The 25,703-nt window shown below is 35.7% G+C and overlaps 3 protein-coding genes across 6 annotated transcripts in view; all 3 read right to left on the bottom strand.

Moving 5' to 3' along the window:
* Positions 1-9,231, bottom strand: part of Osi17 (DUF1676 domain-containing protein Osi17) — a 74,171-nt gene extending 64,940 nt beyond the window's left edge. The window contains exon 1 of one of the 4 annotated variants that reach the window (XM_070105454.1): positions 8,652-9,231. The gene's annotated coding sequence lies outside the window, so the exon portion shown is untranslated. The remainder of the gene's footprint in view (positions 1-8,651) is intronic. The other 3 variants (XM_070105453.1, XM_070105450.1, XM_070105451.1) reach the window with 3 other exon arrangements.
* Positions 9,232-13,482: 4,251 nt separating this feature from the next.
* Osi16 (DUF1676 domain-containing protein Osi16) lies at positions 13,483-17,347 on the bottom strand. The gene is made up of 3 exons (XM_014240853.3): positions 16,611-17,347; positions 13,869-14,087; positions 13,483-13,812 (listed from the first exon to the last, which is right to left on the bottom strand). Exons 1-3 carry the CDS (start codon positions 16,984-16,986, stop codon positions 13,520-13,522), a joined length of 888 nt encoding a protein of 295 aa, XP_014096328.1. The 5' UTR covers positions 16,987-17,347; the 3' UTR covers positions 13,483-13,519.
* Positions 17,348-21,251: 3,904 nt separating this feature from the next.
* Osi15 (DUF1676 domain-containing protein Osi15) lies at positions 21,252-25,266 on the bottom strand. The gene is made up of 3 exons (XM_014240851.3): positions 24,826-25,266; positions 21,878-22,030; positions 21,252-21,808 (listed from the first exon to the last, which is right to left on the bottom strand). Exons 1-3 carry the CDS (start codon positions 25,151-25,153, stop codon positions 21,636-21,638), a joined length of 654 nt encoding a protein of 217 aa, XP_014096326.1. The 5' UTR covers positions 25,154-25,266; the 3' UTR covers positions 21,252-21,635.
* Between the last annotated feature and the right edge of the window lie 437 nt (positions 25,267-25,703).

The raw sequence follows: 25,703 nt of genomic DNA, 5'->3' as shown, positions 1-25,703 counted from the left end.
GGTAAAGCTTGCGTGAAGTAAAGTATGGTGACGTCGTTCGCATATGGGACACAACGATTATATTTGTAGTATTATTTAGTTGAGATACCATCTCAAATGAGCGTGCGCGGTCTTTAAGAAATTCTCGAAGAGCGGAGAAAGATGGTTACGAGCTTTGTGTGCTAACTTTGAAACGGTTAGGTGAATGAGTCGGTCATTCCAAATTCGACTGGTCGTCCGAGCACACGTAGAGCAATAACGTGATGAAGTATGGACTTTAGCACTTGCTTTATTCCCTTGGCAGTATCCTTAACTGCACTCGCAATTGACTTGAGTACTTTGATGTGGCTGCCCACCATGACCCGCATGACCTTATACTTTGCGGTCAATAAGTCCCAAGCTTCAGCGTAGTTGCTACCACATACCGCTAAGCAGCTACTCACCAAATCCAATGCTTCTCCCTTCAAACAGTTTCGTAAGTAATGAAATTTTTTCCATTCGACAAATTCACATTTGTATGAATGAGAGAACAAGAGGCGTCTTGAAAAGGAAGCTATTGTTTCGGTAGTTTTCAATGCCTGCCTTTAAGTTAAGCATAGACATGCTGTACCATTCTTAACCTTGTATGGGTATCTGCTCATCCATGGAATCGTTCTCGTCTTCACATGTCAGCTCCATCTTTTGTTGCGCTACGCAAAAGCTAATCCATTTCTCCTCCAACAATTAGTGTGGATTCACAAATTTAGCAGAAGGCAGTTTAATGTTGAAAATGCGAAAAAATTTTGAAAATAAAAGTGTAGGGAATATAATTAAAATGCGAGGAAATCCGGGTCGAAGGACTCGATCTGTTTGAAAACCTTTATTGAAGAGAGCGAAAAATCGGAAGCTAGATTGACAACAAGCACATAAGTGCTGCCCTGTTCAGGTTAAAACATATGTTTATAAAGGTGATACCAGATAGGCGCGAATAAGAGTATTTTTGGATTATTAAACTTTTTGGAGAAAACTGGATTTTTGAAAATTAATTTCAAATTTTAAATTTTTTGGAAATGAATAAAACGCTTATTTTCTCACTTTTGAAAGCAACTCAAATGTTTTCATAGTTTAGGAGATAAGTCACTTTGAAGTCAAAACATCTCTCTGTACAAGTTTTGTTTTTGGTTCACTATATACCATATATTCGTATGTCGTATATACAAGTATGTATAAATAATCAGCGCGACGAGCTGTCCTTGTCTCCCCAAGAAGCTGTCGGAACCGCCGATATCGGACCGCTATAGTATATAGCTGCCGTACAAGCTAATAAAGGAAGTATTGATCCGATTCAACCCAGTTTTGACACAAAACACACTATTATCGAAAGTTTTATTTATTTATTTTGTTATGTGAAATATATATCTTTCACATTGACCGATATTTTCGGTAAAAAGTTAACTACAATATAGGCACTGGGGTCCACATATTCAGTACCTAGGGGCTTGAACAGTTTTGGTTCGATTTAGACAATTTTTATTCACAAGATGGCACACTTCAAACGCAATATTCACGCAGGGTTTTACCCTGATACAGTCATTGTTGCTTGATTTGCATAGGGAAAGTGAAAGAATCAAATAGAATTTAAAATGGTGTTATATAGGAAAGAGGCGTGGTTGTAAACCGATTTAGCCCATTTTCGCACTATAACATACAAATATGAGAATAATGTTATGTACCGAATTTAGTTGAAAACGGTTAAACAGATCCCAAGATATGGGTTTTCACCTAAAAGTGGGCGGTGCCCACTGCAGACGCCCTTTCCTAATGTGTATCAAATAACAGTCTTGTATCTTATTGTGGAGCATAGTTATGGCAATTTATTTGTTTTTGATTAATGGCGTATTGTGGGCGTGGTAGTGGTCCGAATACGTCCATCTGCAATACCAAACGTCTCACAATACCAGGAAACATGTCTACCAAGTTTCATAAAGATATCTCAATTTTTACTCAAGTTACAGCTTGCATGGACGGACTGGCGGACCGACAGACAGTCACCTGGATTTCAACTCGTCTCTTCATCCTGATCATTTATATATACTTGTATATAACCATATTCTAACTCGATTAGTTTTAGGTGATACAAACAACCGTTAGGTGAACGAAACTATTATACTCTGTAGCAACAGGTTGCGAGAGTATAAAAATTATAGCGATTTGGCCATTTTTATTTTCGAGCCCATATAATGCAGGAGTTCAATACTTGTAATTTAAGAAAATATGTATGAATTTTAAATATTATTTTTTTATTCATATTGTTAATTAACTTTTAAGAAATTTATTTTTATGAAAATTTTAATGACTTCTCCCTCAAAAAATTAAAAAAAAAATTTTAGTATAACAAACCACAGTGAATATACTTTATTTCGAATTTCACAGAATTTTCATTGTTTCCTGACCTATAAGGGCAGTTTCTCAATTATGTATATGTTTAATACTACTTTCATGTAGTATCTTGGAAATTTTCGTCCCATTTTGTTGATGGAAATATTACACTTGTATATATCCTTCATTATTAGGTTTTTAGGTCAACTATTGTTTTGAGTCATGGATGACCGTTAATTTTTACTTTTTGGGCTTGGTATAAAATGATTTATAGATATGTCATGACAGTGATGATTTCTTTAGTAACTATTGTCAACATTTCAGCTGAATCGGACTCATACTATTGTTTTGCATGCAGATGACATCCGCGAATTTTAAGAAAAATCGAAGAAGAGCAGCAGCGGTTTTGAATTGGAACAAAATTTTAGCAGTGAAATAGAAAAGAGTTTGGGTGCTGTATACGGAGTTTATTCTCTTTCGGTGGCAATTATTGATAAGCCGGCACGAAGGACTACTATTTGTTGCCGTTTAAGCTCAATCGGGAGAAGTTCCTGCGGCGTCACCTTCAAGCAAATATTGATGCCCTAGATGCCATGGAAAAGGTGGACTTTGTTTTATCTTTCAGAAGTGTTATGGTCATGAATCAAAAATAACATTTCACCGCATTCTGCACATTTGGCTTCGTACGATTACTATTGGTTTTCACTCACTAGGCAGTAATTCGTGTCGAATTATGAAGTTATAACCACCTCCAGAAAAAGGTTTAAGGAATTTGATCATCATTGGGTCAGGTGGGTTGAGCCAAAAAAGAATTATATTGAGAAACAAATCGGAACTTTCAAAAAATTTTCGTCTTTAGCTTATGTTTATTGGATACGTATAGAAATTATGCAGGTCAGTAATATGTTTAGGTATAAATAAAAAAATTTTTAAAACGCTTTTCGGAAAAACTAATCAACTTTAATGAATATTATTTAGGTAAATTCTCGTTGGTCGTTTATAAATGATTCTAAGTGAAATACTAGGTTGCAAACTCTATAAAATAAGAAAACTTTGCTAGATAAAAATGAGCTGCTAACCGAAAATGTGTCTAATACCAACATACTTTATAAAGGTTTCAAGATACGTTCGAAAGAATATTCGTTGGCTTTTATTTTTTGAAGATTATCTCTATCAAATGGTCCGTTGAGTCCAATTTTCCATGCCTCGTTCGAGCATTTCGAATGGTAACTGGCGAATGACGTGCGTTGCTCCAAGGCGTGAATCGAAGCAAGATTGCCGGCATATACTTTAGACTTTTTATATCCCCACAGGAAAAAGTCTAACCGTGTGATATCACACGATCTTGGTGGCCAATCGACCGGTCCAAAACGTGAAATTATCTACTCACCGAAGTGTTCTCTCAAAAAAACCATTGATTGATGCCGAGATCACGAACTTCAATTTCAGACAACAAATATTCGGTTATCATGGCGCGATAACGGTCGCCATTGACGGTTAAGCTCTCACCGGCATCTTTTTTGAAGAAAAATAGACCGATGGAATCACCGACCCAAAACCACACCAAACGGTTGTTTTTTCTGGATAAAATGGCAGCTCTTGAATTTCTTCAGGTTGCTTTTCTGCCCAAATGCTGCGATTTTGCTTGTTTACATACCCATTGCCATTACCCAGTAATGGGCCTCATCGCTGAACAAAATTTGGCTCGAAAACGTCAGATCTTCTTGGAACTTTTCAAGAGCCCTTAGAGCGAAGCTATGTCGCTTGAGAAGGTCGTGCGGCATCAGTTCAATTTAAGATCTCGTCGTAAAATGCGCCAAGCCGTTCCATACGTCAGTCCGAGTTGCTGCGAACGGTGCCGAATCGACTCTCCACGGTCTTCGTGTACATTCTCAGCTATGGCCGCTATATTTTGTTCACCGTGTGAGGGACGTGGTCTATTCGGTCGAATATTATCCAGTAATGAATGCTGGGTCTCAGATGGGTGATGATGTTGCGAATAGTACTCTCAGTAGGCAGATTATTCAGAACGTGAATTTTCATAATAAAGTTGAACGACTTGTAAACGTTGTTTAAACGTAGATCTTTCCATGATGAAATACCAAAAAAATAAAATGACAGCTTGACACGACCCAAGCGTGATCTGTCAAAAAAAAGGGTAAAAAAGTACCTCTACTTGGATCACCCATTAATATACTTTTTGATCGAATGAATCGTTAAAATCCACAATATAAACCCAAAACATTTTTCTGCCATACTTGAATTAGTAGCACTTGTCAAAGAGTTTGAAAGAAAACAAATCTTTTAAGGTGATTCACTATACATACATAGGTGAATAAAATTGGCGCCTACACTACTGGAGGAACCCACAAGCTCTAAGCCGATTCCGAACGGCTAATATATTTTATGAGAACACTTTTCATGGCAGACCGCAAGCTCAATGGCACGTCATAGTCCATCGAGGGCTCACAAATAGAAATTGAACCCAGATAGTGAGTACTCTGAAGTATTTCCATTTCATCGTCTACATTTGCATAGTACATGGCAAAACAGAATTTGTGTATTAGAGCGCATTAAGATTGAAATCTATAAGCTACAGACAACTTAATCGCGCCTGGCCACCTCATGCAAAGTAAAATTAATGTGCGCACTTTTACGACGCACAGTGTGTAGAAAACGAAAATTTTAATGAGGAAAGTTTAGGCAAACTAAAGTGATGTTCATTTCGAAATGTCTCTGATGTATAAGTCTGTATTAAATAACGAAAAATAAGTTTCGATAATTTTTAGGTAGCTATTTGGACTTTATTTAAAAAAGTTCTATGTAAATATCAAATCCGTTATTTTACTTTAATAAACGGGGAATATAGCATTAATTTTTATACTCTTGCAACCTGTTGCTACATAGTATAATAGTTTTGTTCACCTAACGGTTGTTTGTATCACCTAAAACTAATCGAGTTAGATATATGGTTATATACAAGTATATATAATTGATCAGGATGAAGAGACGAGTTGAAATCCGGGTGACTGTCTGTCTGTCCGTCCGTCAGTCCGTCCGTGCAAGCTCTAACTTGAGTAAAAATTTAGATATCTTTATGAAACTTGGTAGACATGTTTCTTGGTACCGTGAGACGGTTGGTATTGCAGATATTGCGTAATTGGACCACTGCCACGCCCACAAAACACCATTAATCAAAAACAAATAAATTGCCATAACTAAGCTCCGCAATAAGATACAAAACTGTTATTTGGTGTACAGGATCACATTAGGGATAGCATCTGAAGTAAAATTTTTTTTTAAGTGGGCGTGGTCTCGCCCCCTAATAAGTTTAATGTGCATATCTCCTATACCACTGAAGATATAATAACAAAATTCACTGGGAACAAATGTTCTTAGCATCTCTATCGACGGTATGAAAATGGATGAAATCAGGTGACAACCCTGCCCACTCCCCATATAACAGTACTGTTAAAAATTACTAAAAGCTCGATAAACCAAGCACTAAACACGCCAGAGACATTAAATTTTATCTATAAGATGGTATGGAACGACTTCAAAATTAGATAGTGGGCGTGGCACCGCCCACTTTTAGGTGAAAACCCATATTGAGATCTGCTTACCCGCTTTTAACCAAATTCGGTGCATAACGTTCTTTTCATATTTCTATGTCATAGTGCGAAAATAGGCGAAATCGGACTACAACCACGCCTATTCCCATATAACACCATTTTTAATTCCATCTGATTCTTTCACTTTCCACTATGCATATCAAGCTAAAATGATTATATCGGGGTAAAACTTTGCGTGAATAATACGTTTAAAGTATGCCACCTTGTGACCAAAAATTGTCTAAATCGAAGCAAAACTGTTCAAGCCCCTAAGTACTAAATATGTGGACCCCAGTGCCTATAGTTGACCTTCTACCGAAAATATCAGTCAATCCACAAAGAAATCTCAAACGAGTATACCATTTAACTTTCCGAGAGTATAAAATGTTCGGTTACATCCAAACTCAGCCCTTCCGTACTTGTTTATATTCTATGATAACCTGGAATGCGCGTAGTTAGGTTTAGTTACTATCAATATGGGGAAAAACGTATGGAAATGCTAAATGTAAGGTACAGACGGACAGTATCCCCGAATTCAACATGTCTCGTCATCTTCATTATTTATTTATATACTCGTACAAATCCATATCTATGTCGATTGGTTTCAAACAACCGTTAGGTGAACAAAACTATTATACTCTGTAGCAATATATTACGAGAGTATGAAAATAAAAACATCGGGCCAATAAAACTAAAATTTTATTTTGATTAAAGAGTCTTTCGAAAATATACAAAACAACAAAAAACGGTTGCGTCAATTTGAAACTATTTTCTTACTGTCCTAAAAAGAGTCTAGACGTTATTCATTTCAGAACATACCATGGAGAGTAAAATAGAAAAATAGTGGGAATTAATCAGAATTATATACTTATCGTTGTCAACTCGTTTCAGTAGCCAGTGATAGCGGAATCGCTGGCAACTGCAAAACCGATGAGCGAGCCAGGCGGGGGCACCCTTGCCCAATTCAGATTGGAATGGGACTTAGTTGGATCTTCATTGGTGTCTTGCGTTCGAGCACTGCACCAATGGACCTCGCGTACGCTTAGCAGGTGCTGGTCGACGACCCGCTCCTGTCTTTTGGCCTAGAGTAGAACGCAGATAGGGGTTGTTACTGGACATTGTTAAAAAGGCATTCATGCGGTAAGGCTAAAAATCTTGACGCGCGCAGTTGTCTAAGTTGTATGGAGGAGGGTGAGGTGGAAACATCTCGAGACTATATCCTCCATTAGCTCCACTAGCCTTTGAAAGACTGATCTCGGCAGTACCAACTTCAACGAACCAGGAGACATAGCCGAAACTGACATTAGTCATATCAATTTTTGATAGGCACAAAGAGGTTTGTCGATTTGTAAGTAGCTTATGTTTTATTATATAGGAATGTTAGTTATCAACGGATTGGCTCTAAGATGTTCAAGTGAGATCATTGTTACGATCGGCCTCTTAACTTAACCTAAGCTACGGTCTTTGGCATATTTCTTGTACAATATTTTATTTCATCATGAGATATCAATAGACCGATTCTATGAGACCGTGACTTGTTTTTAAATTGTATTAAAATTGAAGTAGTGTAAAAATATTCGCCAAATTTAAGATTTATTTATTTTTTTGCCGCAACTTTAAGCAATCGTGTCACTGTTGAGAGTTGGTTTGCATGCGCTAATTACGCGTAAGTCAAAAAAGGAATTAGAAGCGGAAAATGGGCGAATATAAAGAGAATCAAAATATATTATACATTAAATAAACGATTTTAATATTATCAAGGTGTATACATATACATATAATATATGGGTATGTGTTGGTAATTAAAAGAAAGCTACCGGTGTTTTCTTTGTGAAGCCACTTGTTCTTTACTTTTCATTTATGGGTTATAAATATTATGAATTATTTTATTACATTTCGTATGAGCAGTTTATAGTGCTTTCCCTTTTTTGGTTTGGTTTGGTTAAATCTGTTGTTGCATTTTGCACTCCATCGCAGAGACTGCAAAAAATAAACACATTTGCCGAATTTCACTTTTTGTGCAAACTTTTTGCACATTTGCAGAAGTGCATACATGTCGCCACATACCGGTTTTTGGCATGCAACACAAATTAAAAATTTCCTGTGCGATTAAATGACCTGGTGATTGCAGTTGCTTTTACTATAACAACCGCTTGTGCGTACATATGACATGATTAAAGTCCGCACACGCACACTCCTTTGTGTGGAAGCTTGTGTAAGTGCAGGTATACATAAATTTATATTATAAAACTAGATTGTTTGCACCCGAAATTTGTTGGTGAATACTTTTGACCAGCGCAGCAGCCAGCTCTTTTAATAATTAGGTCAGTTATTACTTAATTACACACTTTCACTAATTTTATTTTTTTTATGCTGATATATACAAACATAGTCCGAGTATACTCATCGAATCCAATAGAACAATATAACAAATTATGGACAGCCACATATGTTTGTACATAAAGTAAGTATATACGCGTTAATTATTTCCACTTACTGCTTCCGTGCATTTTGTTATGATTAGTTAATTTTAAAACAATTCCTTTCCAAAATCAGAAATCATTTCACATTTCGCTTGCTGCAGCACGCATACACACTCACTTTATTCTTAAATATTAAGGTTTGTTGTTTTGGCTTGGCAGCTTAACTACTGTAATACTGCCAATTGCCTCAAACACTCGCTTAACTCAGCTAAGCACTCACCAGCAGCTTAAAAAACCTAATTAAAGCACTTTTCACATTCTTTTTCTTTAAAATTTTTCGCGCTCGCTCAATGCATTCATACACTGATTATTGTTGTTGACTCGTTAAAGTTAAAGAAAACTTCTTGGCATTATATATCTTTGAACAACTTTTACTCGAAATTTCTGAAACTGGCAGCTCACCTTGGCGCGTTCACCGTAACTTTTGCCAGTAACTGTCTGACTGAGTAAAATTCGCCTGCCACACGTTATTTTGTTAAACCTTAATTCTTATTTTGGGCTGCAGTTTTCAGCTTCAAGTGCTTACCGCGCTGACAGAAAGCTATTGCATGTTCTTCATGTTTATTCTTCTGAGCTCACTGAGATTGTAAAAGTTTATGAAGAAGCTGCTAATGGCGCATAAGTACGTATATAAGTGTGCATACTCAATGGCATAAGTACACCTGAAATCCATGCAGTTTAGGTGGTTTTTAACCGTTTGGTGGTTTGTTTGAAAATAGAAAAATTGAGAGACATCGTGAGAGCTGCCAATTTTATGGAGTATTCTCTATCGCAAGGATGACAGTTATGGAGAATTCACATCGAACTATTGCTTCGCTTTGTGTCAGACATTTGCTTTGACAGAAAAGTTCGATGTACGGAACTCTCATCTTTTTACGCTTTGCCAAGCAACAGTCACCAATTTTATTAAAGAGAAATACTGCAAGCAAAGTGTTCATTGTGACATACCCTTTGTTTTCTGCGCTTTCAATATAATTTGTCAAGCAAAGCAAGGAAAGTTGTATGTGAATGGGCCTTTAGTGCTTACATATGTCGTAAGAAAAACCAGTAGTTTCTTGCGTTCGTATATGTGAAATAGTTGTAACGGTTTTGCACAACAGGTTATACACTTGTTGAAATGTCTCAAACTAAGCGTTTTTTAATTCTTTTTGTTGTTTGTGGAACTAGTATCAGTCTTAATTTGTAATCAGCTGTCTGTATCAGCTCCTCTCTCAATTTGGGTTTGCTCATCGTGGATCTCGTGGTTTACCTCTAGATTAATTAAAAATTCTATCTATGTATTTACGCGAGCATTTAAAAGTATATTTAGATTAATTACTTGCGTTAAGTTTTGGCTAAAAATTGCAGTCTTTAAATATAAGAGTAAAAGGTCACGGTTATTTTTAATAAAATTTCGTAATACTTTTCGTGATATGTTAATATTATACCATATATCAATGTTTATGTCTTTTCCTACTACTGTTGTAAAGAATGATACTATAGCAGTATATTTACGTTATAAAAAAGATTTATACCTTTGAAATAGGTTTCTGCAAGACCAAAAAGTTCCTCATCGAATATGCTACTTCCGAATCATCACACTTCTACTCGTATGATAGTGACAGCAGATATATTGCGACAATTTAGTCCCTTTTACTCTTATTGAAGTGCAATTAATAGAAAAATAGTTTGACTTGTGACGTCATGTATAGAAAGATCTATCAATCTTGCATTTGTTGCATTTTACCGCTATTGTTTGCAAAGTTCATATTATACCAATATGAAATTCAACATTCGTTTTTATACTCTCGCAACATCTTGCTACAGAGTATAATATAATAGTTTCATTCTTTGTATCACCCAAAACTAATCAAGATATATATAGAGTTATATGTACCAGGTGTGTTCAAAGGAAAAGGTGAATTTTGATTTTTCGCGGGCATTGTACATTCGATTTTCGATTTTTTGTTTTTGTTATAATCGGACACATATGTTTATCACGTGCTTGCATTAGGCATGAATTTCGATGAGTAGTTCGTTTTTGTGTGCTTTTCGTCAACAACGATCCGGGTTTGCTTAACCTGGTCATAACTGGTGTCGAAACGTGGGGATATGGTTATGACATCGGAACCAATGCCCAATCATCTCAATGGAAGCTGCCAGATGCCAAGACGAAAAAACGCACGCCAAGTTCGATCGAATGTGAAGGTTTTGCTTACTGTTTTCTTTGACTACAATGGTGTGATGCATCATGAGTTCCTGCCAAAAGGTTGTACAGTTAATAAGGAATACTACAAGCACCAGTTCACACATCAATACTCTTTCGTGATTTTTTTGTCAAAAACAGAAACGTAATCATACCTCAACCACCGTATTCATCAGATTTGGCTCCCTGTGACTATTTTCTTTTCCCAAAACTGAAGAAACCAATGAAAGGAAAGCGTTTTGCCATCAAGTCAGAATCAAAGCAAAAGCTGATGGCCACACAGAAAAGTGCATTTCAGAAATTCACCTTTTCTTTTGACTGTCTGTTCACGTCCGTCTGCCGGTACAAGCGATAAAATGAGTTTAGACCTAATCGGAACTTCTAAAGTGACAGAACTAAGCTCCACATAAAACTGTAATTTGGTACAATGAATCGCATAAGAAAATGGCATCTGTGATTTGAAAATTTTCAAAAATCCCGCCCTCTAATAGACTTAATTTACATATCTCACAAACAACAAAAATCATTTCAACCAAACTTGCTGAGAACAAGTCGATCCAAAGCTAAAGCACCGCCCATCTTTGGGTGGTAGTTCCTGCGACATACGATGCAGGAACTACTAAACCGATTTCGACCAAATTTTGTGCGTGACATTATTTTTATATTCTGTGTCTATATATATCCCCAGTGTCTATGGCTGATTTTTTAGCGAAAATATCTTTAAATGTGAAATCAAATTTTTTCTAATCAGAGAGCATTGATCCAATTTTTTCCGTAGCCCCCATACACCTAATAGAAAGGTTTTTGATCTTTCCGTTATAGCGATTGTACCGATCAATATGTTAGATATTGAAAAGAAATTAAGAAAGTGTCTCGCTCTAATAACAGTTTGTCCATTTGTCTAAAGTGGATTAAATCGGACCGATAATAACACTAAGAGTTTATGCCAAAAATACAAATTTAAAACTTCAGGGAGCGTATAACATTAGATATACTACAGCTTAATTCCGAAAATAAATGTGTGATATTTTAATGAAATATAGTTAAATTCTTAAAAATAATGTGGTTTAGTGTTGAATATGAACCGAATTGGTCAAGACCTTTGCCCAAACCTTATATAGTTGATATAATGACTTGGTTGACTTTTACTTCATATAGCCGATACTTGTATATTAAATTTTGCCTTTCTGGTTGATTTTATAACACATATAACTCATTTGAGTTATTTAAGTTGGTTTTAAAATTATTATTTAATTATTATTTCGGACACGAAGCAAATTGCAATGAAACTAAGTGACCCTATGACTTATAAAATACCAAAGCTAATAAGATACCAAATTTGATTGTAACTCATTCAGTTTCTACAAATAATGAATCCTGATGATGAAATATTCTTACGCAATATTTTTCAGTATAAAGTTTTGCCAACACATGAAAATATTATCGCGGTTTAAATCCTTGCATATTGCGAACGAAAATATTCGGTTGCACCCGAACTTAGCCCTTCCTTGCCTGCTATTTATTATTGTTTTACTTGTTTAGTCTGTTTTATAGCATATTAAGTATAACGCCTAAAAGTATATTCGCTTTAAATCGCTTTGCTCGCTTCTTTGTGAGTTAAGAATAAACATTCAAGATTACAGTGGTACTAAAAATATTCAAACGTTAGATATTCTGGGTCTGATTTCAAATGGCTTTCCCATGAGCAAACACTTACAACATAATCATATTTTAAGAGTTTATAAATTATGAAACACCAACTCTTTGAATTATTCTCCAAAAAGTAGCTGATTATAAAACATCTATTGAACCCATACATAAATCAAATTGTGTTGTCTGCGTATTTTTCTAGCTAATAATTCACGACATGGCCACTTATTTAAATTGGTCGACAATTTGTGTTAAAGTACGTACCTTTTTTATTAATGCTAGCAAACGTTAATATAATCCCTGATAACCAGAGTGCTATTTCGTTTTTTTATACCCTGAACAGGGTATATTAAGTTTGCCACGAAGTTTGTTACATCCAGAAGAAAACATCGGAGACCCTAAAAAATATATACATAAATTATCAGTAAGATGAGCTGAGTTGATTTAGCCATGTCCGTCTGTCTGTATATATACGAACTAGTTCGTCAGTAGTTAAGCTATCGACCTGAAATTTAGCACCTGTACTTTTCTCACTAAGAATCTGCTCATTTGTCGAAATGGCCGATATCGGACCACTTTAACGTATAGCTGCCATACAAACTGAACAATCGGAATCAAGTGCGTGTATGGAAAACTTTTTTATTTGACAAGGAATCTTCACGAAATGGATTAATATTAAAAGCAAGAATGTAATCTTCGAAGAAATTGCTAATATCAGATCACTATAGCAAACAGCTGCCATACAAACTGCCGATCGGAATCAAGCTCTTGTAAGGAATCTCTTGTATTTGTGAATCTTTTGAATTGTGTATTATAGCTTCGTTGTAACCGAAGTTAACGTTTTTTCAGAACAAAGTTATCTAAGCGGGAAGTTAGCTACGAAACCATTGGCTGCGGAAGCAATTCGAAACTAAATAATGCATTTTTGCGATTTCATCCTTAAAACTTTATTTCAGTTGTTGTTTATGATTGATTGACAGGCACAGGACCTTCGCTCAATAAGTTTTATGCCCAAATTCTAGTGATACTCTGGAAATCATACTAACATACATAACTTTGACAGATCTTATCATGCGACAAACGCCATTATTATTATTCGCGACCGCTAGAAGTTAGTAGTGTTTACTGAAATGACCAATAAAAGACCTCAGAATATTATTATTTTTATGATAAACACTTTTTTTTAATTTATAAAACGTTTAAATAATTTATTACAAACTAAATTAAAACTAGATTAAATATTTTAAACTTCTTCACTGCAGCGCATTTGGTGACTCTAAATTTAGATTTCGCGCGTAACCCCCATAACCGCTTCCACTGTGGCCACCTCCCATATGTCCGTGTCCGCCACCATGTCCTTCATCATAGGAGTGGCTTGAAGTGTATACAGGTTTCGAAACAATTTCGTATGTGGTCGACTTACTACCGCCGGAGGCTAAACTCTTCAAACCTAATATGCTGGATAGTGTTAAGGCCATTAGTGCTGTCATGAGTGCTTTGCCAGCCATTAACGCAACAGCACCCATACCAATGGCCATTAGAGTTCCTAAGATGAACAAATAGATTTATATTTTTTAATGATAAGTTCTTCCTTGAGCTTACCCTTCATCATTAGACCAGCAGCGATGAGCGCCTCCAAACCACCTTTTTTGCCAAATTTTCCTTTACGTCCTGTCCCCACAGCCGAACGCGCCTCCGACATTGTTTGGCTGTCGATCAATTTTAAGCGGAGAAAATGTGTTTGCAGGAAACTACTCAATTTACTCACAATGTATCCATTGAGTCGTGAATTAGGGTCATTCGGATAGCTTCGTGCAACTTCTGTCACCATCGATAGAGAGAAATTACAAATATATGCCTCTTATTAGAAAGACTGTACCCTTCTTGCTTGTAGCATTACCAAAAATGATTATGAAATAAATCTATTCAAATCATGATTAAAAATAACATGCTAAAACTAAGTTTTGGTTTGTGGAAAAAATGAGCTTCAAACTACATTACGTCAAAACATTACTTGTTTTTCGCGATTTCAGCCAAATGGTAAGTTTTATCATAAAATTTCAAAACGCTAAAAAGTCTTAGTATGTTATTTTTAGCCATCTGTTAAACTTTTAACTTGCTGTAAATTTATCTATCTTTGAATTTCTAAATTGACCGGACTAAATAGTTTTGAAATAATTTTAAGTAGTAAATTTGCTGCTGACACAAATTGAATATCTTTAAAAATAGATGTGATGCTCGGATTTTTGGCTTATAAACGCCCTTTTTTAAAAAGTTTCGACGGCAATTTAAACTTCCTTAATATATGGTATTGTAACAGAGAATCAAAATTTTGTTCACCTAAGAGTTGTTGGTAACATCTGAGATTAATCGAAATATGTACATATATCAAAGTGATCAGAATGATAAACGAGTTCCATTACGGATGTCTTAGCATTATAAATTGATTTTGATTTTTTTGGATGCAGTATTCAAATCAAGCACCAGCGAAGGGATAAAAACAAAACTTTGGACAAATAGCCGAAATTCAGGGAGAATCTTTTTTTTTTGATAATAATATTATTTTGTGACTAAATTAGCCAGGGTTGGGTACAATAAAGTTTTTCGAACTACCGGTTGACCTTATCCCGTATATATCAGTCAATTTCAAGGTTATTTAATTAAATTTTGAGCAAGTCTTTTCCGGATAATAATCTGTCTTTGAGCTGAAACGGAATCAATACTTCTTCTATCCCTATTTCCAAAATTTCGGCTAACCTTATATATATATTATATATGTATATTGGCTGTGAGGTATCTTTATGAAACTCAGAGATATGGTTATAGCATGTTGTGGTGCTAAACATCCATAAATCGGAATAATTCTACTCATGCCTACATACAATTGGACCAGTGTCACGCCCACAAAACGCCATTAATCGAAAACATATAATGCCATAAATAAGCACTTAATTAATATATAAAATTGTAATTCGGTACAGATGATTACAGTAGCAAGGAGCACCTTTGAGCTAAATTTATGAAAATAGGGGCGCGTCCCTCTAATAGGTTTTATGTACATATCTCCTAAACCACTAAAGCTATAATAACCAAATTCGCTTAGCACAAATCCTATAAGAACCCCTACCGAGGGCTTTATAGGAAGCAGTGTAAAATTTTGATAATAGGCGTGGCACTGCCCACATTTAAGTGAAAATCCATATCTCGGGACCTATTCGACCGATTTCAACCAAATTCGGTGGGTAATATTATCCTGATTTGCGTATTATATAGTATCCAAATAGCCGAAATCAGACAAAAGTCACGCCTACTTCCCATATAACACATTTTTGAATTCCATCTGATTATTTTACTATCCAGTATACACAACAAGATCCCATCAATAAATCCAGATGCAACTTTGCAAAAATAGTACCCTCAAGGTATTTCGTTTTATGCCCAAAAGTTGTCGAAATCGGATTATAACTTTTTAAGAACCCAGACACCAAATGTAAGGACCCTAGTGCGTATAACTGACTTTTTGTCGAATATATCGGCCGATCTTTGATATATTATTGAACTCCAGAAAATTTTTTTTATGATAATAATATACCCTTATGTCATGGATCCTTGAATCGGACCAATACTTCCCCCGCATATACCTAACATAAAGATTTTCTAACTTGCGTGTGTTTCTAATAACAGTGTACCTTTGTGCTTAAAATGGATAAACTCGTGCAAAGACTCAGGATTTTAAAACGTCCGGTTGACTTCCCACCATATACATATGTGTGTATTTATATTTATATATTTATAAATAACTTATTAAGTATATCTGAACAAAGTGAAAAATTAATGCAGTCAGCCCTTCCATTACTCTGCCCCCAATGATTTTAGTATAATTTTCGCGACGGTAAGTAAAATATAGTAATAAAACCTAGGGCATCTATGACCTTCAAAATAAGTTTATATGATACCAGTTTTGATTGTAATCCTTTCACGACTTCGACGAACAATAAAATGGAACCCTCTCGATAGATTTCTTTAATATGGCCAACACCTGAAGGTATTTAGCCGGCTTTGATCCTTGCACGTTGCAAGAGTATGAAATGTGCGGTTACACCCGAACTCAGCTCTTCCTTACTTGTTTATATAAAGTTTTTCTAATACCTGAAAGTATGTCCCCAGAGCTTAGCCTTTCCTTACTTGTTTTTCTTTTGCATTGGACGACAGGGTACAAAAATACGGACAAATTTTCCATTAAAGTAAATATTGTAATTGATTATTGATATTGCTACTATTATTTAAGTTTTAAGATACTCGTAATTTTGCTATTCTTCGCGTCAGACGCAGCTTCTCACATACCTGCCATTAAATCGTTGCTCTTGAGCTCCGTGGCATTGACATTTCGCACTACACTCACTCCAGGCACTAGCTTCAGCTCGTCCTTTTCCATCAAACGCTCCATCATTTTCACAAATTCAATTTTCAAACACATCCAACTCAGCTGTGTTCTACACTCTTCAAATGCGCGTTTAATTACGTCACGTTTGTTGTTGCTATTGCTCGTTCCTGTGGTCTCGGTGGGCGGGGGATGCGAGGCGGGTGGCGCTTTTAGACTATTTTCGCTGGAAAGCTCTTCGAAAGTGTGAACCGTAGCGGCATCGGAATCATGGAATCTCAGGAGCAGAATGAATAATCCCAAATAAGTCAAGTATTCCATAGTTCTTTGTGACAGCATTACGAAGATGTAGGTATGTACGTGCAGATTTATATCCGTTTGAATTGACTAAGCAGGACTAAAGCTACGAATGCTGCTGGCAGTTGTGTGCCGCACTATCACCTTATACCGACTGTTGATCGACATTAGACTGATCTGAATTTTATACAATAATAAAAGCAATGTAGAAAAGCGGCGAAAAGTTGTTAACGAAATTGGACAGAAAAAATACTGCGGTAAAACAACAATTGTGGCGGTAATAAAGTTTAAGATCGCAGCAGTCGCAGCAGCAGTCTGCCGGCGTTATTTCCCTTTCACTGTGGCAGCATAGCGGAACTGCAGCAAATGAAAGGAACTACGAGAGACCAAGACGTGGGCCAGTGGAAAGCTTAACAACCTAGCATAAAGAGAGAGAGGTGGAGAGGGAAGTAAGCGGAAGCAGTTCGTTATACCAACCTAATTAAGTTCAAATAAAATTTTTATTTTCTTCATATGATGTTCTCTTCGAATACAAATTTGCAGAATAATTCAAACACTCAATCAGCAATGTGTGAAAGAAAATGGAAAACTCTCAAATGTAATTAAAAATCATTAACCAAAAAAGTGACAGTAGCACTAGTAGAAATTCAGAAAGTCAGTGAAGTGTGTACACACTGTTGGGTGGTCAACCTAAACCACAAAACCCCTTCCAACTCATCAATACAGAGCTGGTGTTATTCATATACGTACTACCGATGTTTTGAAAATGAAAGTCTAACTGCAGTGCCCCCAGCCAAGAAGAGGGAACGGGAGGCTGGCTTGTTATGCCCCGTTGCCTTTTTTTATACCCGTACCATTCCCATTCGGCATGTGATTTCGGCAAAAATGGAAACTACGGTCAAATTATATGTGATAAATATGAGAAAGATGAAATTATACTCAGTCCAAAAGAACAGTAAAAGTGAAATGAAGCTGAATACAACAACAGCCGTAAAAGAGTTAAGCGCCATTCCCTTAAATTGGAAAATATTTTTAAAGCATAAAATTAAAAATACATATATTTAGATTCGGAAGACCTCCCAACAATTTAGGTGTTTTCATTAATTGTTATGCTAAAATTTTTGTGAGTTTTTTTCCTCTTTCAGAAAGACTCCAAAACAAGAAAACACTAAAAGCACCATTGTACCACATATGTATGTAATTGTATGTAAATATAGCGATTGTTGGACAGTGCGGGAGATGTATGTATACATCTGTAATTAATATAGAGCAGCAATTGTCGCGTGGCTCGTTGATTAATAGCTGGACATCGTAGTTGTCAATGCTGTCATTGAAATCGTTGCACAGTGGTTAGTTTTGTATAAGAGTATTGTTATTAAATACATATATAATAAAGTGAAATTCATGGGCAACTACTACCTGCAGTAGGGAAGTGAGAATCAGTCGTATATTCGATTAAAGGTTACTTATAATAAAAATATATCATAAATAATAAAAAAATATCATATAACCACAAGGGTTATTACCATACCCTCATTCAGATCCAAAATATCTACGTTAAAATCAACCTAACTAACAGAATTTACTATATTTATTATTTTAGTGGGAAAGGGTATATATGGTATATGATATATTCCCCTCGCAAACTCCAAATAATAAAGCTTACCATTATATGGGGACTAGGGTAGGTTCTTCATCGAATTCATTTATTAAGCAAAAACTGACCGATATTTTTGTATAAAGTAAGTAAAAAAGTCGTCATATTCGGTTAGATTAGGTATGGACTTATTTGGCCGATTTTTATATGAGCTAATGCATATCATAACATTTAGAGACACTGACTTTTTCATATTATCCATCATAACCGCTTAAAAAAACATTGACATTATTTCGGCAAACGTTGAACATTAGTGAGAAGTGAATCGAACAAACTATACCAGATGTTTAGAGAAAGGGGCAGCACTTGTGGTGCATCGTAAATGTACATGTCTTCTGACGTATACGCTTTTTTGGTGGAGAAATAATTTTTTCTGCGAGAAAGAAACGTTTAAGTTACTAAATACTTAGTTTTGTTTTATATAAACTAATATACTTGATCTTAAATCTGAAGATTGGAAAATAAATGATAATTGTATGTTAATTAGTGATTTGAGCCCTTCACAATAGTAAAATATATCTAAAATATTAGCAAAATATATACCACCATATTGAGGTTCTTGTCTCAATAGCTTTGATGTGGCGTCACAAATTATTTTTTTTTTTACAAGAGCGCAGCACGCAAAGATAACGAGAAAAGAAGTGTTGAATCGAAGACTCTATAGCTTGTTATTACTTTATTTTACTGAGGAAAACTTAGCGTTAAGGTTGGAAGAAATTTTGGTTTCTTTAAAATTATTTTGCCTTTAAAGAACCTGAAAAAGAAGAAGAACAAAAAGTTAAATTGAGGGCGAACAAATATTAAAATACTTATGATAGCTCCATTTTCCTTTATGAAAATGCAATTAGTTATTTAATACTCCACTTTGCGAAGGCACTATTGCATAGCTATACGAGTAAAGTAATCTGTTTTAAAATGAAAGCAAATTATAACATATTGCATATCGTAATTTAGAATAAACACTTTTACCTTTTTATTCGATTCTAAATTATGCAATAAATAGAGGTGAAAGTTATTTTATTTGGGAGTGGAAAAATTACGACTTATATTTCAATAATGGAAATATTGAAGTTTTGGCTGTCAAGCCGTGCAATCATTAAACTTGTTTTATTTCATATTTCTCTTCTTAGAGGCATTTCTTTGTCTTCGTTAGTAGGCAAGGTCAACGCCAAAGCTAACTCATACAAAATTTGTCTTTAATGCTGAAAGTACTCAACTAACTTCCCTATATCTTGGCTTATATCTTTAGTGCACAGTTTAAATTATATTTTATATTATAACTAGGACGATATTTTAAATAGACAAAGAAACAACGAAAAAGGTATTTTGGTATGTTAGAAGCAAAATGTGTTTATACTTGATACAATTACATATATATAGAACATAGTATTCGTACCTGGGAACATTGAGTGACCATTTATTGTAAGTATGGAACTCATTACTACACCTATGTACGTCATTATCCGTATTAAATAAAGGTGAAACTTTTAAAAGAGACGGAAAAGGATGGTCACTTTTACAACACTTTAATAACGATATTTTAAGGCATGGGTTGTTTAGTACTCTCGCTTGAACTTTTACATAGTAAAATATGTTTGTTTAATATCCGACCGTTAGATTGTAATTTTACAACATAATGTGTTTTGTTGTCAAAAAGGGATAAAATTGGTCTACACTTTCTCCAATTCTTCCCATGCCTAATCAATAATTTTATTGACATTGTGAAATAGATATCGGTAGGTAAAGGAGATATCATAATAAAAATAAATATTCATAGAATAATTGGCGTAATAATACTAAATGAATTCAATTAGAGTTCAGCAGTCAACAAAATTTGTTCAATGTCTAGATAAGCTAATTCTTGGGCTAAGTGCATTACTTTAGTTTAGTCAGCTAAGCACAATATACACTTTTAGTAGAACATTTGTCTCAGATTCACGATTTTTAGTGGAATGCATCAATACTTCTCGGATATATTTGCCATTAGCCACAGGGGTTGAGCAATATCCAAAATAGACCTACTATTCCCTACTCTTAATCTTTTTGTAGAACACTAGTGATGCAACCTTGTACTTCCTGCTTGCGTTGAATAGATATTAAATACTTATGCTGTTCGGTTAGGCTGAAAATAGCTGTATCGGAAACATTTAACCTCATCGGATAAAACTGCCTACTCTATTTATAAAAAATCGAACAAGCTTATCGATATTAATTAGTTATTCAATGAACTTTATTTATACAGACGAATTTTAAACAGAACTACTTAAGAGTAAAATTAATAAAACTGTTAAATATAAGCGTATTACATGAGTCTATTTATATTAGTGATTTAATGACATTCTATTGGCTGTGATTGTGTTAAGGCAAAGTTGCAACACGAAGTTGACTTGCCACAAAAGTTTTATTCTGAAATATCAAACGGAACCTGAGGTCAACTTAATTATGCATAGCAGTTAATTAACTGTAAGTTGCATATAATCATAAATGTAAATTAATTACTGTCTATTGGGTTAGTAATAATAATAATCGACTTTTAAGCGGTGCCTACGATATTGCTGATTGATTGACAAAGTGCAAGTAGAGGCCGTGGGCCCTGCGCGCCTTCATATTTTGTACAAAGTATTTAAATAAATAAAATTATTTGTATATGTATTTTTATGAAATAAATATTATTCGCATTTATTTATTATTTTTTTGTGATTTTTTCAATTTGCATATTTGCATTTGCTTTTGCTTCTCATTTGTTTTTTTTTTTGTTTTTTGGTATCGCATAGTTTTCACTAACTAAAAACTAAGTACTCGACTACAAATAAATATTTATAATTATAAAGTTTTATAAATTAACTAAAATTTAGTCATTCTTATGTTGATCAATAGAAAATTATAGAAATATGAAAAGTGATCAACTTTCATAGCGTTCAGTAATAGTATAGGAAGGGGGATAGGAAGAGGAAGAGGAGGAGTATAAAGCTAGCTAAAGTTAGTCTAGCGGCGGGTTGTGCCGTTATCGATTCCCTTGTGCTATTGTAGACATTTAGAAGGGTTGAGCCAAGCCATATTGGTTGTAGGCCAAGTCAGAGGCAGCAGCCTGACCATTGCGATTCCAGTCGGAGTGCACGATTTCAGCGTTCAATGGGCTGCCGGTGATGTAAGCGGTGGTGATGTGTTCCTTCTTCTTGCCCAACAAGTCCTTGAAGAAAGTGGCGCCTAAATTGTGACGAAAAATATAAAGGTTTAGTGAAGAATGGCAAGCTGAAGATTGCAAATGCTACGCACCAGCTAGGATCAAAGCCAAAATGGAGATGGCCAAACTCTTGAGGGAGATGAATTTGACAATGCTGAAAGCAATCTTGCAGAGCACAGCCTTCTTCAGCTTCAAGATAAGAAGCAGAGGCAGGAGCATCTTCTTCATTTTCTTGCTGCGGGATTCTGCAATGAAAAGTTTCGGTTATTTAATGTTGCGGCGAGCTTAAAATTAGTCAAACTAATTTAAGTAAATGAACTAATAATATGTCTACAACAAAAACCAACTGTAGCTTTGTATTTTTTTAGGTAAATGAAGTGGTAATATGACTAACAGAAACACTAATTGTGGCTTGGTATTTCTAAGCAAAAATCTCTTAAATGTACCATTTCCGAACACCTGCAGCTATGCTAAACTTTTAAATTATTGCTCAAAACTTGAGCGATAATGCTGGGCAGTAAACAGAGTTGCCAATTCATACATACTACAAAGGCACATTCGCTTTAATGGAACAATTCTTCCGCTCATACAGTCATATTATGTGGAAAGTCAGGTAATGCCATTAAAGTTGAATTTGGGTTATACTACGGGAATTGCAGTACCTGCAAGTGCAAAGTTATTCTGGAAGAAAAGTAGCGAAAAATGTGGCAGTAATGGTTGTAGAAGCTGTGTGCGGATACAAGCGAGTATTTGCTGAAAATGCCGTTCCCAAAAGTATACTAAAAGTATGCAAACAGCTAATGCACCGGAGCTCGCACAACCGCGACCCATTCAACTCTGGCAATAAGAAGACGGTGCAAAAAGAGGCAAAGACTTTTTACATTGTTAGCACCTAATACCGAAGTAACTTTTTCGCTGCCTTACCGACTGCTGCGGGCTAGTACGAAGCGGTGGTTGGGTGAAGTGCTGTAATGCGCGAATAGCTGAGTATGAGTTGTTAAGAAAGTGTTGGAAGATGGAGTGCGCGCCAAGAGATACGAAAAAGGCAAAAAGTTTAAGAAATTGTCAACAGCTAAAGTTGGTTAAGCCCGAATTTGAAGCTTTCGCTGCGCTTAGTTTATTATTTTTCTCTGGAAAAAAACTGGTTGAAAGTCGGTAAACTTAGCGGAAACTCTAACGTAAACTTTTACTTTCATTTAATAATAATAGCGCAGTTTGGAATATGTTTGATGTATGATATGACTGATTCTCGAAAACTATTATATATTTTTAAGGTTTCCTTCGCTCTTTCAATGCGGTTTTAATATGCAACTTTGGTGCCACAAACTGTTGCAAGTTAAAACAGCACAGAGTTTAGATTTTCTATTCGTAATGTCTAAAACTGTAAATTGGTGCAAGATTTGAGAATTTTTGGCCTAGTAAATGCTACGAAATGCACTTCGTCGACTGACAAATGTGGTAACTGACACCCCATACTAAATGGATTACATATGTACACGAGCCACAGCTAAAACTGTTTACATAAATTCTAAAGCTCCCAATGAATCATATATTTCCTTTAAGAGTTTCGCGTTAATGGCTTGAAGTTTATACGCCTTAAAGCACACTAAAGCGTGGTGAAATAGCAAACGTGGGCAAACGGCCAATATGAAATATGCTGTATGTACAATTCGTTAGATTTAATCCAGCTGTTAAAGAACTTGCTGTTAAAGAGTTGAAAGCGGGAGCGGGAGTGTCCTAATAGCACATTCAATAAATTTACGAAGTGTTTGTGGCATGCAAGATTACGGGCGAAAGTTTCGGGAGTATTAATAGGAATATATGAAAGTTTCACAGATTATCAGTATAATAAAAATGTTTTTTGGGTCAAGCGAAAGCATGGCTAGTGAGTAGTGCTATACAAATTCTCATAGATGTTGCGCTGTTGTTTCTCAGCAGTGCTGAGGTCTAGGTTAAGATTTTTCTTAGTGCCTGTTGTAATAAGTCGGCTTAATAAATGTCGAAATCTCAAGCCAAATGTTACCGAGCAACTATGCTCGACGAGTGAGCATAAAAAAGTAAAGGAGAACGTGAAATTCTGTGCAGAATTTATTTGCTTAGCGCTGCTGCCTTCGAATAGTAGGGAGAGCATAATAAATGAGCAATATGCACTGCGTAACGGTGTTTCGTTTTATCATTATTTGCTTAAATTGCCAATGCAAGCCAGACACACACGCATGTATATGTTTATGAAAATTTCTGAGTATATGCGTGCAGGTTAATGCCATTTGTGCAACAATAAATTGCGTTTTGATCACACAAACTTCAACTGCGAAGTGCAGACAGAAGAAGTCTTCGACCAGAAACTGTTGTGTTGTTTATGTTCTCCGCTGAGGTATTGCATTCGCTTCATTTACTAGCTGCCTGTCGCTGTGCATGTAGAACAACGTTGGCACTCGGGACTGACGTAAGTAGTATTAACGTCAAGCCGTACATGCCGGCTGTAATTACCGTTACGATTATTACTCAATTAAGGTGATGTCGAAGTTCAGCGTATAAAAGTTATTGCGAAAAGTTTTTTTATTGCAAATTGGTGCCACATTGGTGAATGAACCTGTAAGTATTGAAACTGTAGTGCCGCGGCTAGTAGGCGACATTTATAACGGTTCGCGAATTGCTTTTTGCTGCCATTTATTTATGTCAAAGCAGTGAAACGTGCAACCGAGTTCTTGCGAGTTGCCATTAGTTTCGGCCAGAGTAACAATGTTGCCAGCTGGATATAATTATTGATATGGGTGCAACAAAATACAAAATAATTGTTCTAATTGCTAGAAACAGTAGTAAATGAGGAAAACTATAAACAATAAACTCTTTTTGGTTTAATTCTAGGAAATCACGAATTAACTGCTAAACTGTAAAACCGTTTAACTGTTTTATGATATGCAATTGCGCAAAAAAAATTAGCACTTAAAATTTCACTTTTGGTTCTAATTTGCACACCATAATCTTTTAATTTTTTATTGTATTAATTTTTTTTTAATTTTCAATTTGTTTTCCTTACCCTCCATGGCACGGCCGGCATATTCGTTTTCGACTTCCTCATCCTCCTCACTGGGCAAACCGAAGTTCAATTCGTGTGTTGCTAGATAACGTTCCACACGCTCATCAACTGATTCAACACCCTTGGCGAAGGCACCGAATGAGCGACCAGTTTCCGAGCGTTCTACACGCATGCCACCGAAGAGTGGGAGCGAGTCGGCACTGTCTATTCTATTGATCAAACCAATGACGTCCTTTTCGCTGTTATCCAGCTGTTGTAGTGAGGGTAGAGCGGCAGCGCTGCAGACGAAGGACGCGATGAGAACGGCACAAACGAATTTCGAACACATTTTGTTTTGATTATTAGATTTCTTGTTAATTAATTTAACTAATTAATCCGTTTTTATTGTGGGTTGATCACACAGCACACACCGTTTGAAGGTTGAAATTGTTTTGTGATTGATTAAGTGCCAAGCACGAGTATTTATACGACGTGAATCTATAAAATCGGAATGCAGTTAATCGTATTATTATCGTGTATTGAGTTGTCGCGTAATGAAGTGTCGCAGCTCTACGCGCTTAGGCAATTCGTAGCCGAAAAAGTTCCAACTCTTTCCAATTCCTATTTGGTCGACTAGAAATCGGAAAGAAAGAAAATATGCAAACGCCAAAATACGCAACCAGTAATATCACGTACACATGTACGAACACACGCAAATTGATGCAGGCTAAGTGAATTAGAGGTAGCAAGCAACAAGAGGACGGATGGTGGGGTGTCACAGTCAAGTGTCATGTACGCGACGTTGCATTTCAAATAAGCAAAATACAAATTGCCATTAGTACTACACCGCCAGTGATAGTGCCACTACTGCTATCCCTCTAGTGTCTACTACGCAATGC

The sequence above is a fragment of the Bactrocera oleae genome, chromosome 2 (assembly GCF_042242935.1).
Source record: "Bactrocera oleae isolate idBacOlea1 chromosome 2, idBacOlea1, whole genome shotgun sequence".
NCBI classification, from domain to species: domain Eukaryota; kingdom Metazoa; phylum Arthropoda; class Insecta; order Diptera; family Tephritidae; genus Bactrocera; species Bactrocera oleae.
The sequence above is the reverse complement of the archived record's forward strand: the minus strand, read 5'-3'. Positions and strand labels throughout refer to the sequence as shown.